The sequence below is a fragment of the Podarcis cretensis genome (assembly GCF_951804945.1).
Source record: "Podarcis cretensis genome assembly, chromosome: 18".
NCBI lineage: Eukaryota > Metazoa > Chordata > Lepidosauria > Squamata > Lacertidae > Podarcis > Podarcis cretensis.
The window spans coordinates 13,801,140-13,818,936 of record NC_137188.1 but is presented as its reverse complement, the minus strand read 5'-3'; the positions used below and the strand labels follow the sequence as shown (position 1 = coordinate 13,818,936).

Here is a 17,797-nt window from a genome sequence, read left to right as displayed (position 1 = left end):
GAGCACCCACCAAATTCCCCACCAAGGGGCCGGGCACCCACAAATTTCAGTGCCAGCGCCGTGCGTGGCCGTAGACAAGAGACGTGTACAGTACGGAGGTTCGTCTGGCTCTGTAGTGCGCACACGGGTTGGCAGCAGCGGAGGCTCTGCTCTCTTGGGTTCCCCAGCGCGCCAACTCCGCGGGGAATGCACGAGCGAGAAAATCACCACCAGAACCGATCTCAAAAGCGATTCCGACACGGAAACAGGTTGGGAGAAACTATCGCTTAAAAAGGCGCAGCCGCAGGGAGCTGAACTCTGGAACTCCCTGCCACATGAGAGGGCAAAGGGGCACCGATTCGCAGGCTCTCGAGGGCGAGGCACCGTCCTGCCTCTCGAGTCCCTATTGGCTGGGAATGGCAAGTGGGGAGGAGTTGCCGCTCCAGCTGGCTCCTGGGAGGAAAGGAAATGGGGCGAAGTGGGCCCGATCCAAAGGCTCTTCCGACATTCTCGAGGGTCCCCGAACTTTTCTCTACGGGCCACACTTTCGGAACAGGAATTTGCTTGCGCCGAATTTTTTTTTATTGCATAGGAAAACAAAATGAAAACAACTGCCATCAGGGCTTGGTTTGGAACACAGAACACAGCTGCTTTATAATATATAACCGTGGGGCGTCCGGAAAATGTATAACAATCATAGAACTGCAGAGCCCAAAGGGCCCACCAGAGCCATCTAGTCCAGCCCCCTGCAATGCTCTTGAAAAGAGGCCTAGATACTGTTTCTGGTTGTATATCCCATTGATTGATTGATTGATTGATTGATTGTAGGGCTGCACAGTATCTGGTTTGTGATGTATCACCAGCCAAACTGCGATATATCAATATATCATGATGTCTGAATAAGGATGGCGCTGTTTTCGACATCGTGCTGTATCGCCAGCTAAATATCACGATATATTGATATATCACAAATTCTGGATAAGGATGGAGCTTGTTTCTAATATAGCACTAAATCGCCGGCTCTACATCACAATATATTGATATATCATGATGTCTGAATAAGAATGGTGTAGGTTTTCGACATCGCACTATATCACCAGCTAAATATCACGATGTCTGGTATAAGGATGGAGCTATTGGGGCTTCACAGTTTACCCCACATTGAGATTTATCCCAGAAAACACAGACACACATATCGTGATTTGCAATATATCACCAGGTATCATATATCACCAATATCATGATATGAACTTCAAACCGTATTGTGGGGTATAATAAATTATTATTATTATTATTATTATTATTATTATTATTATTGGAATACTCTGGCACCAGGAAACCCCTAAAGCGAGCCAGCCTGGCCAGCTTGTGGGCCCTCCAGGGGCATCTATCTGGGTGCCCGCCATTGGAGACAGAAGCCCGAGCGAGGTGACGCAGAACCCGAAACGCGGGGCAGAGCCCCCCACTCACGTTTTCCCACGGCGAGGCAGACTCAGCTCCTTCTGCGGAAAAGGAAAGGGAAAAGACGGTCAGGATGAGGCCACCGGGACTTTGCAGCCACCCCTTCGGTCTCGCTTAGACCCCTCAAACCCCAGCTCATTGCAGGATGGGAGAGGCATGCTGTCTTATGGGGGGCTGTGGCTCAGTGGTTAGAGAATTCGCTTGGCAAGTTCAACTTCATCTTTGGAACCATCACTGCCAGCCCGTGCAGGCGACACTGGCTTGGAGGCAGCTCCTTGTTTGAATTAGCCTTTTGTCCGAAGCATGAGGACCAGCGCTTTGAGTTTCTTTCTCTTTCTCCAAATCGGTTTCCCAAATTTTACCGAATCAGCCACAGATTCAGACAGATTTAATATAATACAATTTCCCCCAAAAAACTGGTTTCCCGCACTCTGCTCTCAATGTCTCTAAGGTTTTACAAATATGAAGCACATTATTGGTTTATTATTATTGGTTTTACAAATATGAAGCACAAATAAACACAAATTACCGTATTTTTTGCTCTATAAGACTCACTTTCCCCCTCCTAAAAAGTAAGGGGAAATGTGTGTGCGTCTTATGGAGCGAATGCAGGCTACGCAGCTATCCCAGAAGCCAGAACAGCAAGAGGGATTGCTGCTTTCACTGCGCAGAGATCCCTCTTGCTGTTCTGGCTTCTGGGATTCAGAATATTTTTTTTCTTGTTTTCCTCCTCCAAAAACTAGGTGCGTCTTGTGGTCTGGTGCGTCTTATAGAGCGAAAAATACGGGTAGTATCTGAAGAAGTGTGCATGCACATGAAAGCTTATACCCAGAACAAACTTAGTTGATCTCTAAGGTGCTACTGGGGGATGCGGGTGGCGCTGTGGGTTAAACCACAGAGCCTAGGACTTGCCGATCAGAAGGTTGGCAGTTCGAATCCCCGCAATGACGGGGTGAGCTCCCGTTGCTCGGTCCCTGCTCCTGCCAACCTAGCAGTTTGAAAGCACGTCAACGCGCAAGTAGATAAATAGGTACCACTCTGGTGGGAAGGTAAACGGCGTTTCCGTGCGCTGCTCTGGTTTGCCAGAAGCGGCTCAGTCATGCTGGCCACATGACCCGGAAGCTGTACCCCGGCTCCCTCAGCCAGTAAAGCGAGAGGCAACCTCAGAGTCGTCCGCAACTGGACCTAGTGGTCAGGGGTCCCTTTACCTTTAAGGTGCTAATGGACAATTTTTTCGTGCAGAATGCGAATTTATGGGGAAGCCTGCCTGCTTGCAAACCGGCAAGGCAGTGGGAGAGAGCCTCTCTGTCTTGCCCCACCCAGGACCAAAGGCCTTGCCTTCTGCCCGCCCCCCAGCCGCTGCCTCCTGAGCACGTGCAGAGCGACTGCCCCAGGGCACAGAGAGCATGGTGCACTTTCCCTGCAACACTGCCAGCAGGTGTGGGGCGAAGGTCGTCGAATCGATGATAAGAGCAGGAGGTGTGTTGTCACTCCCAAAGCAGGGTGGATAAAAATCAATGATTTTAAATATATATATATATATCAAAAAATGCAGAGTATTATTATTTACTTAAATCGGATTTTTTAAATTTAAATCGTATTTTTTAAAAATTTAAATCAGATTCTTTTCTGGCTGGTATAATCTTCATATTTACAAGCAGACGAAGGTTTCGTTTTTGGAACAATAAATTTTCAGAGCAGCTTTTACAGTTATATAAAAAAATGACTGATTTGGTTATACCGTTAGAAATACATGGAAAGATAATTGTGAAATTATGGTGAGGTTTAATAAGTTGACTGTTTCTGTTGGGGCAACTTTTCTGCCGTACTTGATTGGACGGAGAAAAATAACCATTTCCTTAATAACAATTTAAACAATTCATTTAACTAAAACAATAACGTTATAGCATATGTATCCATGTTTGCTAACTGATGTGGTTAAACGATTTTCTAAAAAAAAAAAGCTTAGACTGAGTTTTAGCACGCATGAAAAACTTAAAGCAAATCCTTATTTCCTGATGAATAGCCTTTTGGCAATTTTTATGCACCCTGATTCTATTACGTATTCTCTGTTTAAGAATTGCGACACTCGGAGCTTCTCTTATCGCAAGATTACAGGATCGGGACCATTGAAAGGCTTGTTTTGCCTCTGTGATATTGATGGACTCTCTAATTTTGCTCCTACAAAACTGATTTATTTTATCACTTGCATCTCCATCATAGATTCTCTGTTGAAGAACGGTGAAACGATACAGGTTATATATATTTTGTTAGCCCTGTGTTATTGCTTGAAGTGCGACAGACAAAACCCCGTCCTCTTCTTCCCTCCCCAAAGGAAGGAGCGAAATTGTCTGTAATGTCAGGAGCGATTTCCTTGCTTTGCCATGTTGGGGTTCGGACAGCTGAGCGGGCGCAAAGAAGGCAGCCTGGGGGGGGCTGCCAGAGACAATCAGGGTCAAAGGATGTCCTCAGCGTCACACCCCGATTCCTGGTACACACAGACACACAAGGCACCATTGGGTGCTGGCAGTGGGGGGCTCTCAAGGAATCAGGGACAAGGGGGCGACTTTGTCGCCGCCCCCTCCCCAAATACCCAGACAGTTCACCGAACCGTAGGAGCAGCGCCGGATTTACGTACAAGCCAAACAAGCTATAGCTTAGGGCCCCACTCTCTTGGGGGCCTCAAAAAAAATTAAAGGAAAAAACACACTGGATGTACATTTCCAAAATATTATATGTCTATCTATCTACCTATCTATCTATTTATGCCAGTGCCAGATTTACGTATAAGCTAAACAGGCTATAGTTTAGGGCCCCACTCTCTTGCGGGGCCCCCCCCAAAAAAATTAAAGGGGAAGAATAACTGGAAGTAAATTTCCAAAATATTATCTATCTATCTATCTATCTATCTATCTATCTATCTATCTATCTACAGTATTTATCATCTACCTATCTATTTATGCCGGTGCCGGATTTACATATAAGCTAAACAGGCTATAGTTTAGGGCCCCACTCTCTTGCGGGCCCCCCAAAAAAAATTAAAGGGGAAGAATAACTGGAAGTAAATTTCCAAAATATTATCTATCTATCTATCTATCTATCTATCTATCTATCTATCTATCTATCTACAGTATTTATCATCTACCTATCTATTTATGCCGGTGCCGGATTTACATATAAGCTAAACAGGCTATAGCTTAGGCTCCAGGGATCAGCAGACTTTTTCAGCAGGGGGCCGGTCCACTGTCCCTCAGACCTTGTGGGGGGCCGGACTTATATTTTGAAATAAATAAATAAATAAATGAATGGATGCCTATGCCCCACAAATAACCCAGAGATGCATTTTAAATCAAAGGACACATTCTCCTCATGTCAAAACACGCTGATTCCCGGACCGTCCGTGGGCCAGATTGAGAAGGCGATTGGGCCGCATCCGGCCCCCGGGCCTTACGTTTGCCTCCCCATGGGCTAGATGACCCTGGCTTCCCTTCCAAGCCTGACAATTCTAGGACTTCGTAGAGTTGGAAAGGGCCCCCCAAAGGTCATCCAGCCCAACCCTCCATCGTGCAGGAATCTCAACGCCACCCAGTCGGAAACCATACTGTGCCCTCATTAGCTAGTCCTAGTCGGAATCTCCTTTATAGTCGCTTGAAGCCACGGGCTCCGTGATTAGTATAATTTTATTTTTTAAATCAGGGCCAGGGACAATATGGAGAGGACTTTTGCCCAAGGCGGTTCAGTCGCTTGCAAGGTTGTCTGTGTAGCAGACACACACACACACACAAACACAGCCAAGGGGGGTGGACACACAAGATGGGGAAGGCAATTGGCACAGCCTGTTTCCTCCGCCGTAGCTCACCAGTAGCCTCTGGTGGCCGGTTTGAAGAAAAGGCCCAATTCTCCCACCTTTCCGGACTTGAGATGATATAAAATAGCATGGAAAAAATGTTTCAAAAATCACAGTTGTTACAAAGCCAGGTTTTTTTAGGAATTGGAGGTGCAGAGATACCGAAGGAACCGAAAAGACTGTTTTCGCTACAGCAGCTGCAAAGATGCTGGAAAGATGATAAGATAACCTACGAGGGGAGACGAAATTATTGGACTGTGCAAGAGATGGCAAGGGAAAATCACCTCAACAGAGAATGGGACAAATCAGGGCCGGATTGAGGTTCAATGCGGCCCTCAGCTCCTGAAGGTAATGGGGCCCTTTCTATGTCCAGCTGTCCTTTGTCAACAACAAATTGTCGCTGTTTTTTTGTGTTGAATATATGCTAGATGGTCATTGATGGACCAAATAGGTATCTCAAGCCATTTGCACACCACAAAATATGTAATGGTTGAACTGAAATACAATTAAGAAGAGGTATGTTAATAGTGAAATAATGGTGATTTAATGGTAAAATGATTTTTTTATTCGCAACAAACTGAATAATGCAAACACACTGGCGTTTGGCAAGAACAAAAGTTCCTTTAGAAGCACAATAGACAAAGACTCCTAATCTAGTCTGTAGAAGCTTGCTAGAACCAGAAATAATCAGAGGTGTAAATATGTGATGCAAACTACTAATAATGATAAATAGCAGAATGTCGGCACCCTATATCTAGAAAGGAGCAAAGCAGGGATATTTGAGGGAGCAGGCGGGGCCCATGACTTATATCCGAGGAGCCTACACAACACAAAACACGGTTGCTGTGTGTAGGTTTTATTTCATTTGTTTTTTATCTTACAGTATTTTGGAAATGTACATCCAGTTGTTTTTTCCCTTTAATTTTTTGGGACCCCCCAAGAGAATGTGGCACTAAGCTAGAGATTGTTGAGCTTATACGTATATCCAGCACTGGCATAGATAGATAAATAAGATAGATTGATGGCTGGATAGATGATAGATAGAGATAGATAGATAGATGATAGACAGATAGAGAGACAGACAGATAGATGATAGATAATATTTTGGAAATGGGTACATTCAGTTGTTTTTTTCCTTTAATTTTTTGGGGGCCCCCCAAGAGAGTGGGGCCCTAAACTAGAGCTTAAACGTAAATCCAGCATTGGGACGAATAGAGATTTTATTTGAAAGAACACTTGAACTCTTTGACAGGCTTCAAACAGCTCCTGCCACAATACATAAGACTTTGAATTTAACGGAGGACTGTAGCCTAGATGGACTTATCATATGGAGTTGGAAAACTTTCTTAATGACTCCACGGAGGGGAGGAGGGAAGTCTCGAGATTCAGAAGAATCGAGTGCAAAATTTTAATATTTGCAGGAATATTACTCCTCGTGAAATCAAATAGAAAACTTTGTAAAAAGGAGCGCTGTCTCTGGATCAGGAAGAAGGGGTCCCCATCTAGTTCGGTGTGCAGTCCTTGCAATAGAACCTAGAAATCAAGGTAGGCTGCCATTGCTCCTGGAGGCTCCATATGGACATAAGGAAGTCCTGGGTGCTGGATCAGGTCCCTAGCCCAGCCTCCTGTCCTCACCAGACACCCCAAATGGAAAGAAGCCCCCCTTTCCAAGCAGGAGATGAGAGTAGAGCCCCTTTCCACTTTCTAAGGCAGACTGGCTCCACCATGGAGGCTCCATTGAGGAATACTTAAAACCCCAAAAGCAGCTGGATCGGGTCAAAGGGCGGCCTATTTAAGTCTTGCCCGATAACGCCAAAGTTGTGGGTTCGATCCCTGTACGAGACAGCTGCATATTCCTGCCCTGCAGCGGGTTGGGCTGGATGACCCCTAGGGATCCCTTGTGACTCTATGGCTCTACAATTCCTGGCCAGCCAGACACCCCTTTTGGAACTGGGTACAAAAGGCCTCTCCCTTTCTGGGGCTTCTCAGGACCGCATGTATGCAGTTGCAATTCAAATTATCTGAGCCCAGTTGCAAATCCGGTTTACTATCAAAACGTATAGGAGTGTGCATGGAAAAATAAAAATATTTCTACGTCCACAGGGGTGAGCCGCAAGCCTCTGTCTGTAGAGGCTTATTCTGAGCCAGATATTTCCCCTGCCTAGTGATTTTGGCTCTCTCTTTCTGCAAAAATGCACCCTTCGTTCCTAAGCGCGAAATTATTATATATAAGCATGAACACACAGAGAGATGCTTCCTCAAGGCAGCTTTTTCCTCCGCAGTGCACACCACCCAGTTGCACAAAAACACACAATTGCACACACACACACGCAGAAACACAATCCCCTCTCCACGCCTCCTGCCCAAGCGAGCATCCCCGACAATTCGCTCAAGCCCCACCACGCCAGCATTGCCGACCCAGGCCGGCAGCAGCAGCAGCAAGAAGTGCCGCTCTCCAAGGTCTCAGGTAAGAAGCAGCCGCTTCTCAGCGCTGCCCTGGGCTGCTGGTCGTTCTGCACGCCCAGCAGCTGCTCTGCCAGGGAGCAACGCCCCTTCCCCACGAAAAAAAAACCACGCACACGCCCCAAGCAGGATCCTCAGCAGGGAAGCACCTTCTGGATGCCACGCAGCAGGTAGGTGGGCTCAGACGCGCCCCCCCCCCAGGCGGCTGCGGAGCTGGGGAGGGTCTTGGATCTTTCTTTTCCCCCCAGAAAAAGAGGTGGGGGCTCCAAACCCTCCCCAGTTTCTTCTGCGCGCCCCGCTTCAGCATCCCGACTCACCTGGAGCCCTCGGCGTCGGAGGATGTTCGGCTCGTCCATTGCGCTCCTTGCTGTTGCGCGTCAAGGAGGGTGCAAAGAGGATCCCGGCACTTGGAGGGAAGGGGAGAGGCTGGGGGGGGGGGAGAAGGAGGCGGAGGGTCCTCTTGGCTGGCATTGGTTGCCCGGGAATCAGCTGATCCCTCCTTGCAGAAAGGGGGGGGGCAGAGAGAGAGAGAGAGAGAGAGAGAGAGAGAGATTGAGATTTCCCCAGATTCTGCAATAGCTCCAAGGGAGGGAAATGACAAGCGCTCTATTTTCATGCAGACACAGGATTTTTTTGCATGCACGCAAATGCCCGGACACGCCTTTTGCGCGCATTCACACGGGCACCTTGCAGAAAAGGCGGAGGGCAGAGAGAGAGAGAGAGAGAGAGAGAGAGAGAGAGATTGAGATTTCCCCAGATTCTGCAATAGCTCCAAGGGAGGGAAATGACAAGCGCTCTATTTTCATGCAGACACAGGATTTTTTTGCATGCACGCAAATGCCCGGACACGCCTTTTGCGCGCATTCACACGGGCACCTTGCAGAAAAGGCGGAGGGCAGAGAGAGAGAGAGAGAGAGAGAGAGAGATTGAGATTTCCCCAGATTCTGCAATAGCTCCAAGGGGGGGAAATGACATGCGCTCTATTTTCACACAGACATGGGATTTTTTTGCATGCACGCAAATGCCCCGGACACGCATTCACACGCATTCACAACCAGAACCGAAACAGGCACGTGCAAAAAGGGGAGGCTGAGGACTCGAACCTTCTCTAGCGATTTGGCCGGCCTCTTAGGGCGTGCCGTGGGAACCTAGGAGCAGAGGTCCCTTCGCCACCCCATAATAATAATAATAATAATAATGAGGGAGCCCCCCCAAGTTGATGGACACTGACATTCAAATGGTGCTCTGTGTCATGTGATTATGTGAGGCGGGGCTTTTCTGCCCATCCACGCACCCCACCCACCCAATATTTCACAGAGTTGGAAGGGGGAACCCTGAGGGCATCCAGTCGGAGCCCCTGCAAATGCACGGATCTTCTGCCCAACGCGGACCTCGAACCCAGCACCCTGTGAGTCCAATTAAAGATGAATGACGTGGCTACAGGAGGAGGAAGTAATTTTGATTTAAAATCTGATTTTTTTAAAAAAGAAAAGAAATTGTATTACATTTGGGCTGATGGAGTCTTTTGACTGACTGACATTTGGGCTGAATTGTAATACCAATAAAAAAACAAAGAGAGTCACAATCCCTGTAAAAGGCTCCTATTTAAATTTGTTTTTAATTATTATTATTTTTAAATAAAAAGCTTAAAGGAAGCAGCTTCCCGGAGCCGCAGGTGAGGGCTGAGGGCAAGGTGGGGAGGGGGCGACTAAAGGGGGATAGGCTGCCCCCCTCCCAGAAGGAGCAGAATGTGCCCCCCACTCCCATAAATAGTAAATAAAGGTCCCAAGCGAGCCTCAAAGCAGGGGGCCAGGCCAAGGAAGGCCTCTTCTTTCAGGGAGGGGTGACCCCCCAGGCTTGAGGGGGGACATCAGGCCTGGTGAGAGGAGAAAAAGGCCTCTTTGATCCTCCCGAGTGGGGGCCAGAGACAGGACAAACAGGCCCCCTTCTTGCCCTGCAGAGAGGAACAAAGAGCCCCAGTGATGCTCAAGGCCCCCCCCCCCTCGCCGGGTGGGTGGGTGAGTCACCCGGGAGAGACATTGCCAGGCAGCACCCGATGGCCGGGGGGGGGGGACAGTCCCCGGAAAGAAGGAAGGAAGGGGACAGGGTGTCCCAGCAGAGAGTCCCCCCCCCCCCCGCCTACCAGCACCGGACTCCAACAAGGGGGGAGGAAGGCGGTGGGGGTCTCGGGAAGGGCTGGGTGCTGCCAAGCGGACGAGGAGGGCACCTACTGGACTGGATTTTGCTTGTTTGCTTCTTCTTCTTCTTCTTCTTCTTCTTCTTCTTCTTCTTCTTCTTCTTCTTCTTCCTCGTCTTCCTCTTCTTCCTCCTCTTCTTCTTCCTCCTCTTCTTCTTCCTCTTCTTCTTCTTCCTCTTCTTCCTCTTTCTCCTCCTCCTCTTCTTCTTCCTCTTCTTCCTCTTCTTCCTCCTCCTCTTCTTCTTCCTCTTCTTCTTCCTCCTCCTCTTCTTCTTCTTCTTCCTCTTCCTCCTCCCCTTCTTCCTCTTCCTCCTCCTCTTCTTCCTCTTCCTCCTCCTCCTCTTCTTCCTCTTCCTCCTCCTCCCCTTCTTCCTCCTCTTCCTCTTCTTCCTCCTCCTCTTCTTCTTCCTCTTCTTCTTCCTCCTCCTCTTCTTCTTCTTCTTCCTCTTCCTCCTCCCCTTCTTCCTCTTCCTCCTCCTCTTCTTCTTCCTCTTCCTCCTTCTCCTCCTCTTCTTCTTCCTCTTCTTCTTCCTCCTCCTCCTCTTCTTCTTCTTCCTCTTCCTCCTCCTCTTCTTCCTCTTCCTCCTCCTCCTCTTCTTCCTCCTCCTCCTTCTCCTCCTCCTCTTCTTCTTCTTCAATCCCTCGTAGCCGAATAAGATTGTCTTCCATCAACACCGTCTTAACAATGAGTCCATAAGTGACTGTGGAGGCCAATTCCGGACCCACACGTCCTTCCACAGTGGGGACATAGGTTTCCGGGTGGTTTATACTCCATTTTTAACGATTTTCCTTGAGAGAGTCTTTGAACCTCTCTTGTTGACCACAAACATTACGCTTTCCATTTTTAAGTTCGGAATAGAGGAGGTGCTTTGGAAGGCGACCATCAGGCATCCGCACAACATGACCAGTCGAACGAAGTAGATGTTGAAGATCATCACTTCAACACTGGTGATCTTTGCTTCTTCCAGTATATTGATATTAGTTCGCCTGTCTTCCCAAGTGATATGTAAAATTTTCAGAGACCCCATTGATGGAATCTTCTGAGGAGATGAAGATGGCGTTTATAAGTGGTCCATGTTTCACAAACGTACAATAATGTTGGTGCCCAAAGCTTTTTCAAAGATTTGATGAAGTGAACATGCGTGAGGGCCAACCAAAGTTGTTGAACTTTCTTTAGCATTTTACCCCAGGACGTATACATAGACTGCCACGGGGGCCGGATTAAATCGGCCAGTGGGCTGGATTAGGCCCCCAAAACAGACTCTGGACATGCCTACAAGCATGAGTAGGCAAACATGAGACCCGGGGGCCGGATCTGGCCCAACCGCCTTCTCAATCCAGCCTGTGCACAGTCCGGGAATCAGTGTGTTTTTCCATGAGTAGAATGTGTGCTTTTATTTAAAATGCATCTCTGGGTTATTTGTGGGGCATAGGAATCCGTTCATTATTTTTTTTCCAAAATATAGTCCGGCCCCCCACATGGTCTGAGGGACAGTGGACCGGCCCCCTGCTGAAAAAGTTTGCTGACCCCTGGTTTAAAGACTCTTTCAAAGCAAATCTTTAAAAATGTAGTATAAACACCGACAACTGGGGAACACTGGCCTGCGAGTGCTCTAGTTGGAGAACAGCCTTTGCCAAAGGTGTCGTGGGCTTTGAAGACACTCGAACTCAGGACGCAAGGGAGAAACATGCTAAGAGGAAGACACGCTTGGCAAACCCTCACCGGGATCAACTCCCACCAATGTCCCTGCCATGGAAGGACGTGGGGATCCAGAATTGGCCTCCACAGTCACTTACGGACTCATTGTTAAAACAGTGTTTATGGGAGACAATCTTACTCGGCTACGAAGGACTGCCAAAGAAGAAGAAATTCAATAAATAATGTTGATGGTGGTGGTGGGCGATTCGAACCCTGCTCTCCCACATCCTTATCCGGTGCTCTAACCACTGCACAGCACTGTCTCAGGAAGGCAGGAGGAGCCGCCCAGAAGAAGCTGAGGCCTGGATGCGACACAGATAACATTTCGAAGAGGGATGTGGTTTTCGCTCGGCAAGAGTTGGGGCGTCCGGCTCGGAGGAAGCCTCTCTCTTGCTTCGTACGAGAAGGTAGGAGTTGAGTCGATTCCTTTCCTGCGTTCTGTTTTCGACTTTCTCGAGAGGAGAGGAGCGCCGGGGAAGAACAGCCACCCAGGTACCCTTCTTTCCCCCCCAAAAAAGGAACACGATCTCTTTGCTTTTGTGGAAATATGCTGCCTTTTTTCCATTTAAAAATAAATGCTTGGCATAAGTGGCTGTAAGCCCTAGTGGCTCATTCAAGCCTCAAGCTTCAAGCGCAGTCTATCCAGTCTATCCACACCTGGGCTGGAGGAACCAGCCAGAGCCGATCTTCTGTTATTAGTATAATTTTATTTTTAAAATCAGGGCCAGGGGGAATATGGCCAGGTATCTGACACACAAACTTGTATCTCTCCACCCACTATAAAAAGGCTTCTGGTTTTTCCACAAAAGTATTTTTAAACATTTTCTTTAGCTCATTATATATACCATTTCCCAGAAAGCCTTTGCCTTCCCTTACTTTTCAATCCCAATACTCCCTGCTTCTTGTCTTGTACAATTTTGGCCAATTTAGCTGGTGCTAAATACTGTAAAATGTTAATCTGGAAAACCAAACGAATAAATTGATATATACCGTATTTTCCCGTGTATAGCACACACACACCTGGTGTATAAGACCACCAGGGGACTCAAAATTAAGGAAACGGGGAGGAAATCCCCAAAAGTTGTTGAGCTGTTCTTGGGCAGGATTGCCCCCTGAAATCGCTCTCCCGCCACACCGACAACGCCACTCGCACGTGTCACAAAAGCCTGCTATCCTCACCCCCCAACTTTTGACATGGTAGTTGCATAAAAACACCTAGTCTTATACACAGAAAAGTACAGTATATGTATATTTTTAAAGCCAGGTTCCCCCTCTCCCCTCGAGCTCTAAGATTATCTGTGCCGCCTCCTTGAACGAAAACCACACCGCAGAGCTTTCTTTCATTTTTCGTTTTTCTTTTCCCTTGCCCCGCTTGCGGGTTTCCCAGAAGCACCTGGGCCGGCCCTTGCGGGAAGAACTCATTTCTGCACTGCCTCAGGCACCGGTTTTGCAGCGTCGGCGCAATCTGGGTGCTGGGGGGGAAAGAGAGAGGGGTGAGATCTGGAAAGGAAAGCGAAACAGAGGAGTGGGACTCAAAAAAGCAAGGCGTCTCCATCCCTAAAGTGACTTTGGGTTCCCCTTGCAGGAGAGGCTGCCGATCAGAGCCCAGCATCTGTGTCGGGCCCCCTGGAGAGATGCCACACCCAAGGGCCCTTTGGAGAGGAAGGGCCCCCCCCAGGCACCCGTGGCTGGTGGCCGTGGCCCTGTGGTTTGCTGTGGCGTGGGGGTCAGGAGGTAAGTTATCATCCCTGCCCAGGAAGACATGATAAGGTGTTTCCTGCCGCAGTTTCTAAATCAGCGACGGCCAGAGAGGAGATTGGGATCGACCGGTAAATCTGTGGCTGATTTGCCAGAGAGACAGAAATCAGGGTTCTTTCACCGTTGCGGCGAAGGCAACCATGAGGTTTCCTCTCTCTGGACCTCTGGAAACGTTGGAGGGGATGGAATAGGACGTCCCTATTTTCACAGGAGAAACATTGGAAAGGATGGAATAGGACGTTCCTATTTTCACAGGAGAAACGTTGGAGGGGATGGAATAGGAAGTCCCTATTTTCAGGGGAGAAGCGTTGGAGGGGATGGAATAGGACGTCCCTCTTTTCAGGGGAGAAACTTTGGAGGGGATGGAATAGGACGTTCCTATTTCCAGGGGAGAAACGTTGGAGGGGATGGAATAGGACGTCCCTGTTTTCAGGGGAGAAACGTTGGAGGGGATGGAATAGGACGTTCCTATTTCCAGGGGAGAAACGTTGGAGGGGATGGAATAGGACGTCCCTATTTTCAGGGGAGAAACGTTGGAGGGGATGGAATAGGACGTCCCTGTTTTCAGGGGAGAAACGTTGGAGGGGATGGAATAGGATGTCCCTATTTTCAGGGGAGAAACGTTGGAGGGGATGGAATAGGACGTCCCTATTTTCAGGGGAGAAACGTTGGAGGGGATGGAATAGGACGTTCCTATTTCCAGGGGGGGACGCAGGTGGCGCTGTGGGTTAAAGCCTCAGCGCCTAGGGCTTGCCGATCGAAAGGTCGGCGGTTCGAATCCCTGCGGCGGGGTGCGCTCCCACTGCTCGGTCCCAGCGCCTGCCAACCTAGCAGTTCGAAAGCACCTCCGGGTGCAAGTAGATAAATAGGGACCGCTTACCAGCGGGAAGGTAAACGGCGTTTCCGTGTGCGGCTCTGGCTCGCCAGAGCAGCGATGTCATGCTGGCCACGTGACCCAGAAGTGTCTCCGGACAGCGCTGGCCCCCGGCCTCTTAAGTGAGATGGGCGCACAACCCCAGTCTGTCAAGTCTGTCAAGACTGGCCCGTACGGGCAGGGGTACCTTTACCTTTACCTATTTTCAGGGGAGAAATGTTGGAGGGGATGGAATAGGACGTCCCTATTTCCAGGGGAGAAACGTTGGAGGGGATGGAATAGAACATCCCTATTTCCAGGGGAGAAACGTTGGAGGGGATGGAATAGGACGTCCCTATTTTCAGGGGAGAAGCGTTGGAGGGGATGGAATAGGACGTCCCTATTTTCAGGGGAGAAACGTTGGAGGGGACGGAATAGGACGTCCCTATTTCCAGGGGAGAAACGTTGGAGGGGACGGAATAGGACGTCCCTATTTTCAGGGGAGAAGCGTTGGAGGGGATGGAATAGGACGTCCCTATTTCCAGGGGAGAAGCGTTGGAGGGGATGGAATAGGACGTCCCTATTTCCAGGGGAGAAACGTTGGAGGGGATGGAATAGAACGTCCCTATTTCCAGGGGAGAAATGTTGGAGGGGACGGAATAGGACGTCCCTATTTCCAGGGGAGAAACGTTGGAGGGGATGGAATAGGACGTCCCTCTTTTCAGGGGAGAAACGTTGGAGGGGATGGAATAGGACGTCCCTATTTCCAGGGGAGAAACGTTGGAGGGGATAATAAGGGAAGCTAGACCAGGTTGGAAGACCGGGTGAGGTCCAGGGCAAAAGGCAAATTCCTGGGAATGCCCTCTGTCCGTTTCAGCACACTGTTAAACTGTGGAACTCCCTGCCACAGTAAGCAGCGATGGCCACCAGGTTGGATGGCCTTAAAAGAAGATTAGGCAAATTTGCTGAGGGCTATTGATCGCTCCTAGCCAGGACAGCTCTGGCTTTGCCTCAGCGATGCTTCTGAATTCTGCTTGCTGGAAACCACAGGAGGGCTCTGTGTTCAAATCCTTCTTGCCGGTCCCCACGTGCACAAGTTGTTATTTATGTCTCGTTTTTACCTGTATGGGCCTATGGCCGTAAATAAAATTACTTACTTACTTCTTGCCGGTTTCCCATTGAGGCGTCTGGCTGGCCTGATTCAGGTACGGGCCTCTTCCTGTGTTCTTATGGCTACAGTTTTTGAGAAATTTGTGGGTTTTAGTGTGTGGTTTTTTTTAAAAAAACCTAAATAAAATGACTTCCTCCGTGTTGGTATTTCACAAGCAATGGTGAAACTTGAAAGCCTCGTTATCGCCTCGTCTGCTTGCCCGGCATATGGAGGCTCTACCAATTGCCCCGGTCCTCTGGCAGAGGGGATTCCTTACTAGGGTTATAACTTTTTTTCACTCCTGTTCCTGGAGCTTTGTTAGATGAACTTTTACCTAAAAACAAACAAACGATCTGTCACGTTCAAATTTTCGGAGAAAAGGTCAGCCCGAAATCAACAAATCGATTTCCCTCTAGGGAACTGTATAATGTATTATTGTCATATGTACAGGAGAAACGGCGCTTGCGAATTTTCTAATACTTGCGCCACGATTTGTACATTGTCCATCACTTCTTATCGTATCGCTTAGAATAAAATCAAAGTTGCAGTTTCATAGAATCATAGAATCCTAGAGTTGGAAGAGACCACAAGGGCCATCGAGTCCGACCCCCTGCCAAGCAGGAAACACCATCAGAGCACTCCTGACATATGGTTGTCAAGCCTCTGCTTAAAGACCTCCAAAGAAGGAGACTCCACCACACTCCTTGGCAGCAAATTCCACTGTCAAACAACTCTTACTGTCAGGAAGTTCTTCCTAATGTTTAGGTGGAATCTTCTTTCTTGTAGTTTGGAGCCATTGCTCCGTGTCCGCTTCTCTGGAGCAGCAGAAAACAACCTTTCTCCCTCCTCTATGTGACATCCTTTTATATATTTGAACATGGCTATCATATAACCCCTTAACCTCCTCTTCTCCAGGCTAAACATGCCCAGCTCCCTTAGCCGTTCCTCATAAGGCATCGTTTCCAGGCCTTTGACCATTTTGGTTGCCCTCCTCTGGACACGTTCCAGTTTGTCAGTGTCCTTCTTGAACTGTGGTGCCCAGAACTGGACACAGTACTCCAGGTGAGGTCTGACCAGAGCAGAATACAGTGGCACTATTACTTCCCTTGATCTAGATTGACTTGCACCATAAAGTTCCCACATCCTCTGAACTGCGTTTTTTCTGTATTTGGGTTCTTCTAATCTAGAACGTTCTCGGCCATTTTAGGAAGCTTTGGACAGCTGGAAACGTTCCATAAAGTTTTTAAAAGTGTGAATACTTATGAGCAGTACAGTGAATCCAACTTTTCCTTTTGGGGTAACCTTTTGTTGTTATTGCTACAGATAAGAAATAGTTAGGATACAGGAAATTGTGTTTCTTTTTTGGGTGTGGGGGAGTCAAGAAGTTATAACCCTAATCCTCACACCTGTGTCTGAAACTTGGGTTAATTTGGTTATTCATTAGGAAGCTGGAAACTTGGGGGAAATGGCATTATTGAGATAAATGTGTGTGTGTGTTTGTGTGTGTGTAGAGGTCATGCAAACTCAACAACCTACAAAGCAGGCAGCACGGCCGAGAATCGAAGGGAAATATGGCCTTTGAAGGAAAAGGCTACCCTTAGTCATTAATTTCGTTACCATAATTATATTTATGAATCACTTCCCATAAAAACATCTCAAATTACTCATTTTGCCCGTAGACACGCCCACGATTCCGCTCGTAAAAAACTGCTAACACCAATCCCATTCTTGCAACCCATTCTGCTTTTTATTTACCGAGCAAGAATTTAAATGCCGGCGGCTTGTTTAAGAAAAGGCGATGCAACCGCCAAGCCGTTTGCAAAAATCTTGAACTGGGCAGATAAACCATAAAAAAAACCCAAATATAAATTGCTTTCCATCTGCTTCTTCCGGTGGCCATTATCTGGACAGGGAGAGCCTAAGTTCTGGAACTTATGCTCTGGAAACCTCCAAGTTAGACTACTGCAACACATTATTTGTGGGGCTGCCCTGGGAGACCGTTTGGAAAATTCTTCTTTCTTCCCCCCTCACTTTTAATGCTTTATTGATTAGAATATGGCCAATCAACAGTATAATAATAATAATAATTTATTTGTACCCCACCCATCTGGCTGGGTTTCCCCAGCCACTCTGGGCGGCTTCCATAGAAACCAAAAATACACTAAAATATCACACATTAAAAACTTCCCTGAACAGGGCTGCCTTAAGATGTCTTCTGAATGTCAGATAGTTGTTTATTGACTTGACATCTGATGGGAGGGCGTTCCACAGGGCGGGCGCCACCACCAAGAAGGCCCTCTGCCTGATTCCCTGTAGCTTTGCTTCTCGCAATGAGGGAACCGCCAGAAGGCCCTTGGGAGATGGACCCCGGTGTCCGGGGTGGAGACGCT

At 48.1% G+C, this 17,797-nt stretch overlaps 2 protein-coding genes across 4 annotated transcripts in view; one reads left to right on the top strand and one right to left on the bottom strand.

Moving 5' to 3' along the window:
* Positions 1–8,165, bottom strand: part of MAST3 (microtubule associated serine/threonine kinase 3) — a 59,795-nt gene extending 51,630 nt beyond the window's left edge. The window contains exons 1-2 of the mRNA XM_079960431.1: positions 8,068–8,165; positions 1,450–1,481 (exon numbers count right to left, since the gene is read on the bottom strand). Of these exons, the coding sequence (XP_079816557.1) occupies positions 1,450–1,481; positions 8,068–8,106 (71 nt within the window). The 5' untranslated portion in view covers positions 8,107–8,165. The remainder of the gene's footprint in view (positions 1–1,449; positions 1,482–8,067) is intronic.
* The window catches only part of IL12RB1 (interleukin 12 receptor subunit beta 1), a 30,609-nt gene continuing 20,505 nt past the window's right edge, over positions 7,694–17,797 (top strand). For 2 of the 3 annotated variants that reach the window (XM_079960609.1, XM_079960607.1), the window contains exons 1-2: positions 11,777–12,053; positions 13,232–13,380. In XM_079960609.1, coding sequence (XP_079816735.1) covers positions 13,281–13,380 — 100 coding nt within the window. In that variant the 5' untranslated portion in view covers positions 11,777–12,053; positions 13,232–13,280. Of the gene's footprint in view, positions 7,925–11,776; positions 12,054–13,231; positions 13,381–17,797 lie in introns of those variants that run through there. The other variant, XM_079960608.1, reaches the window with a different exon arrangement.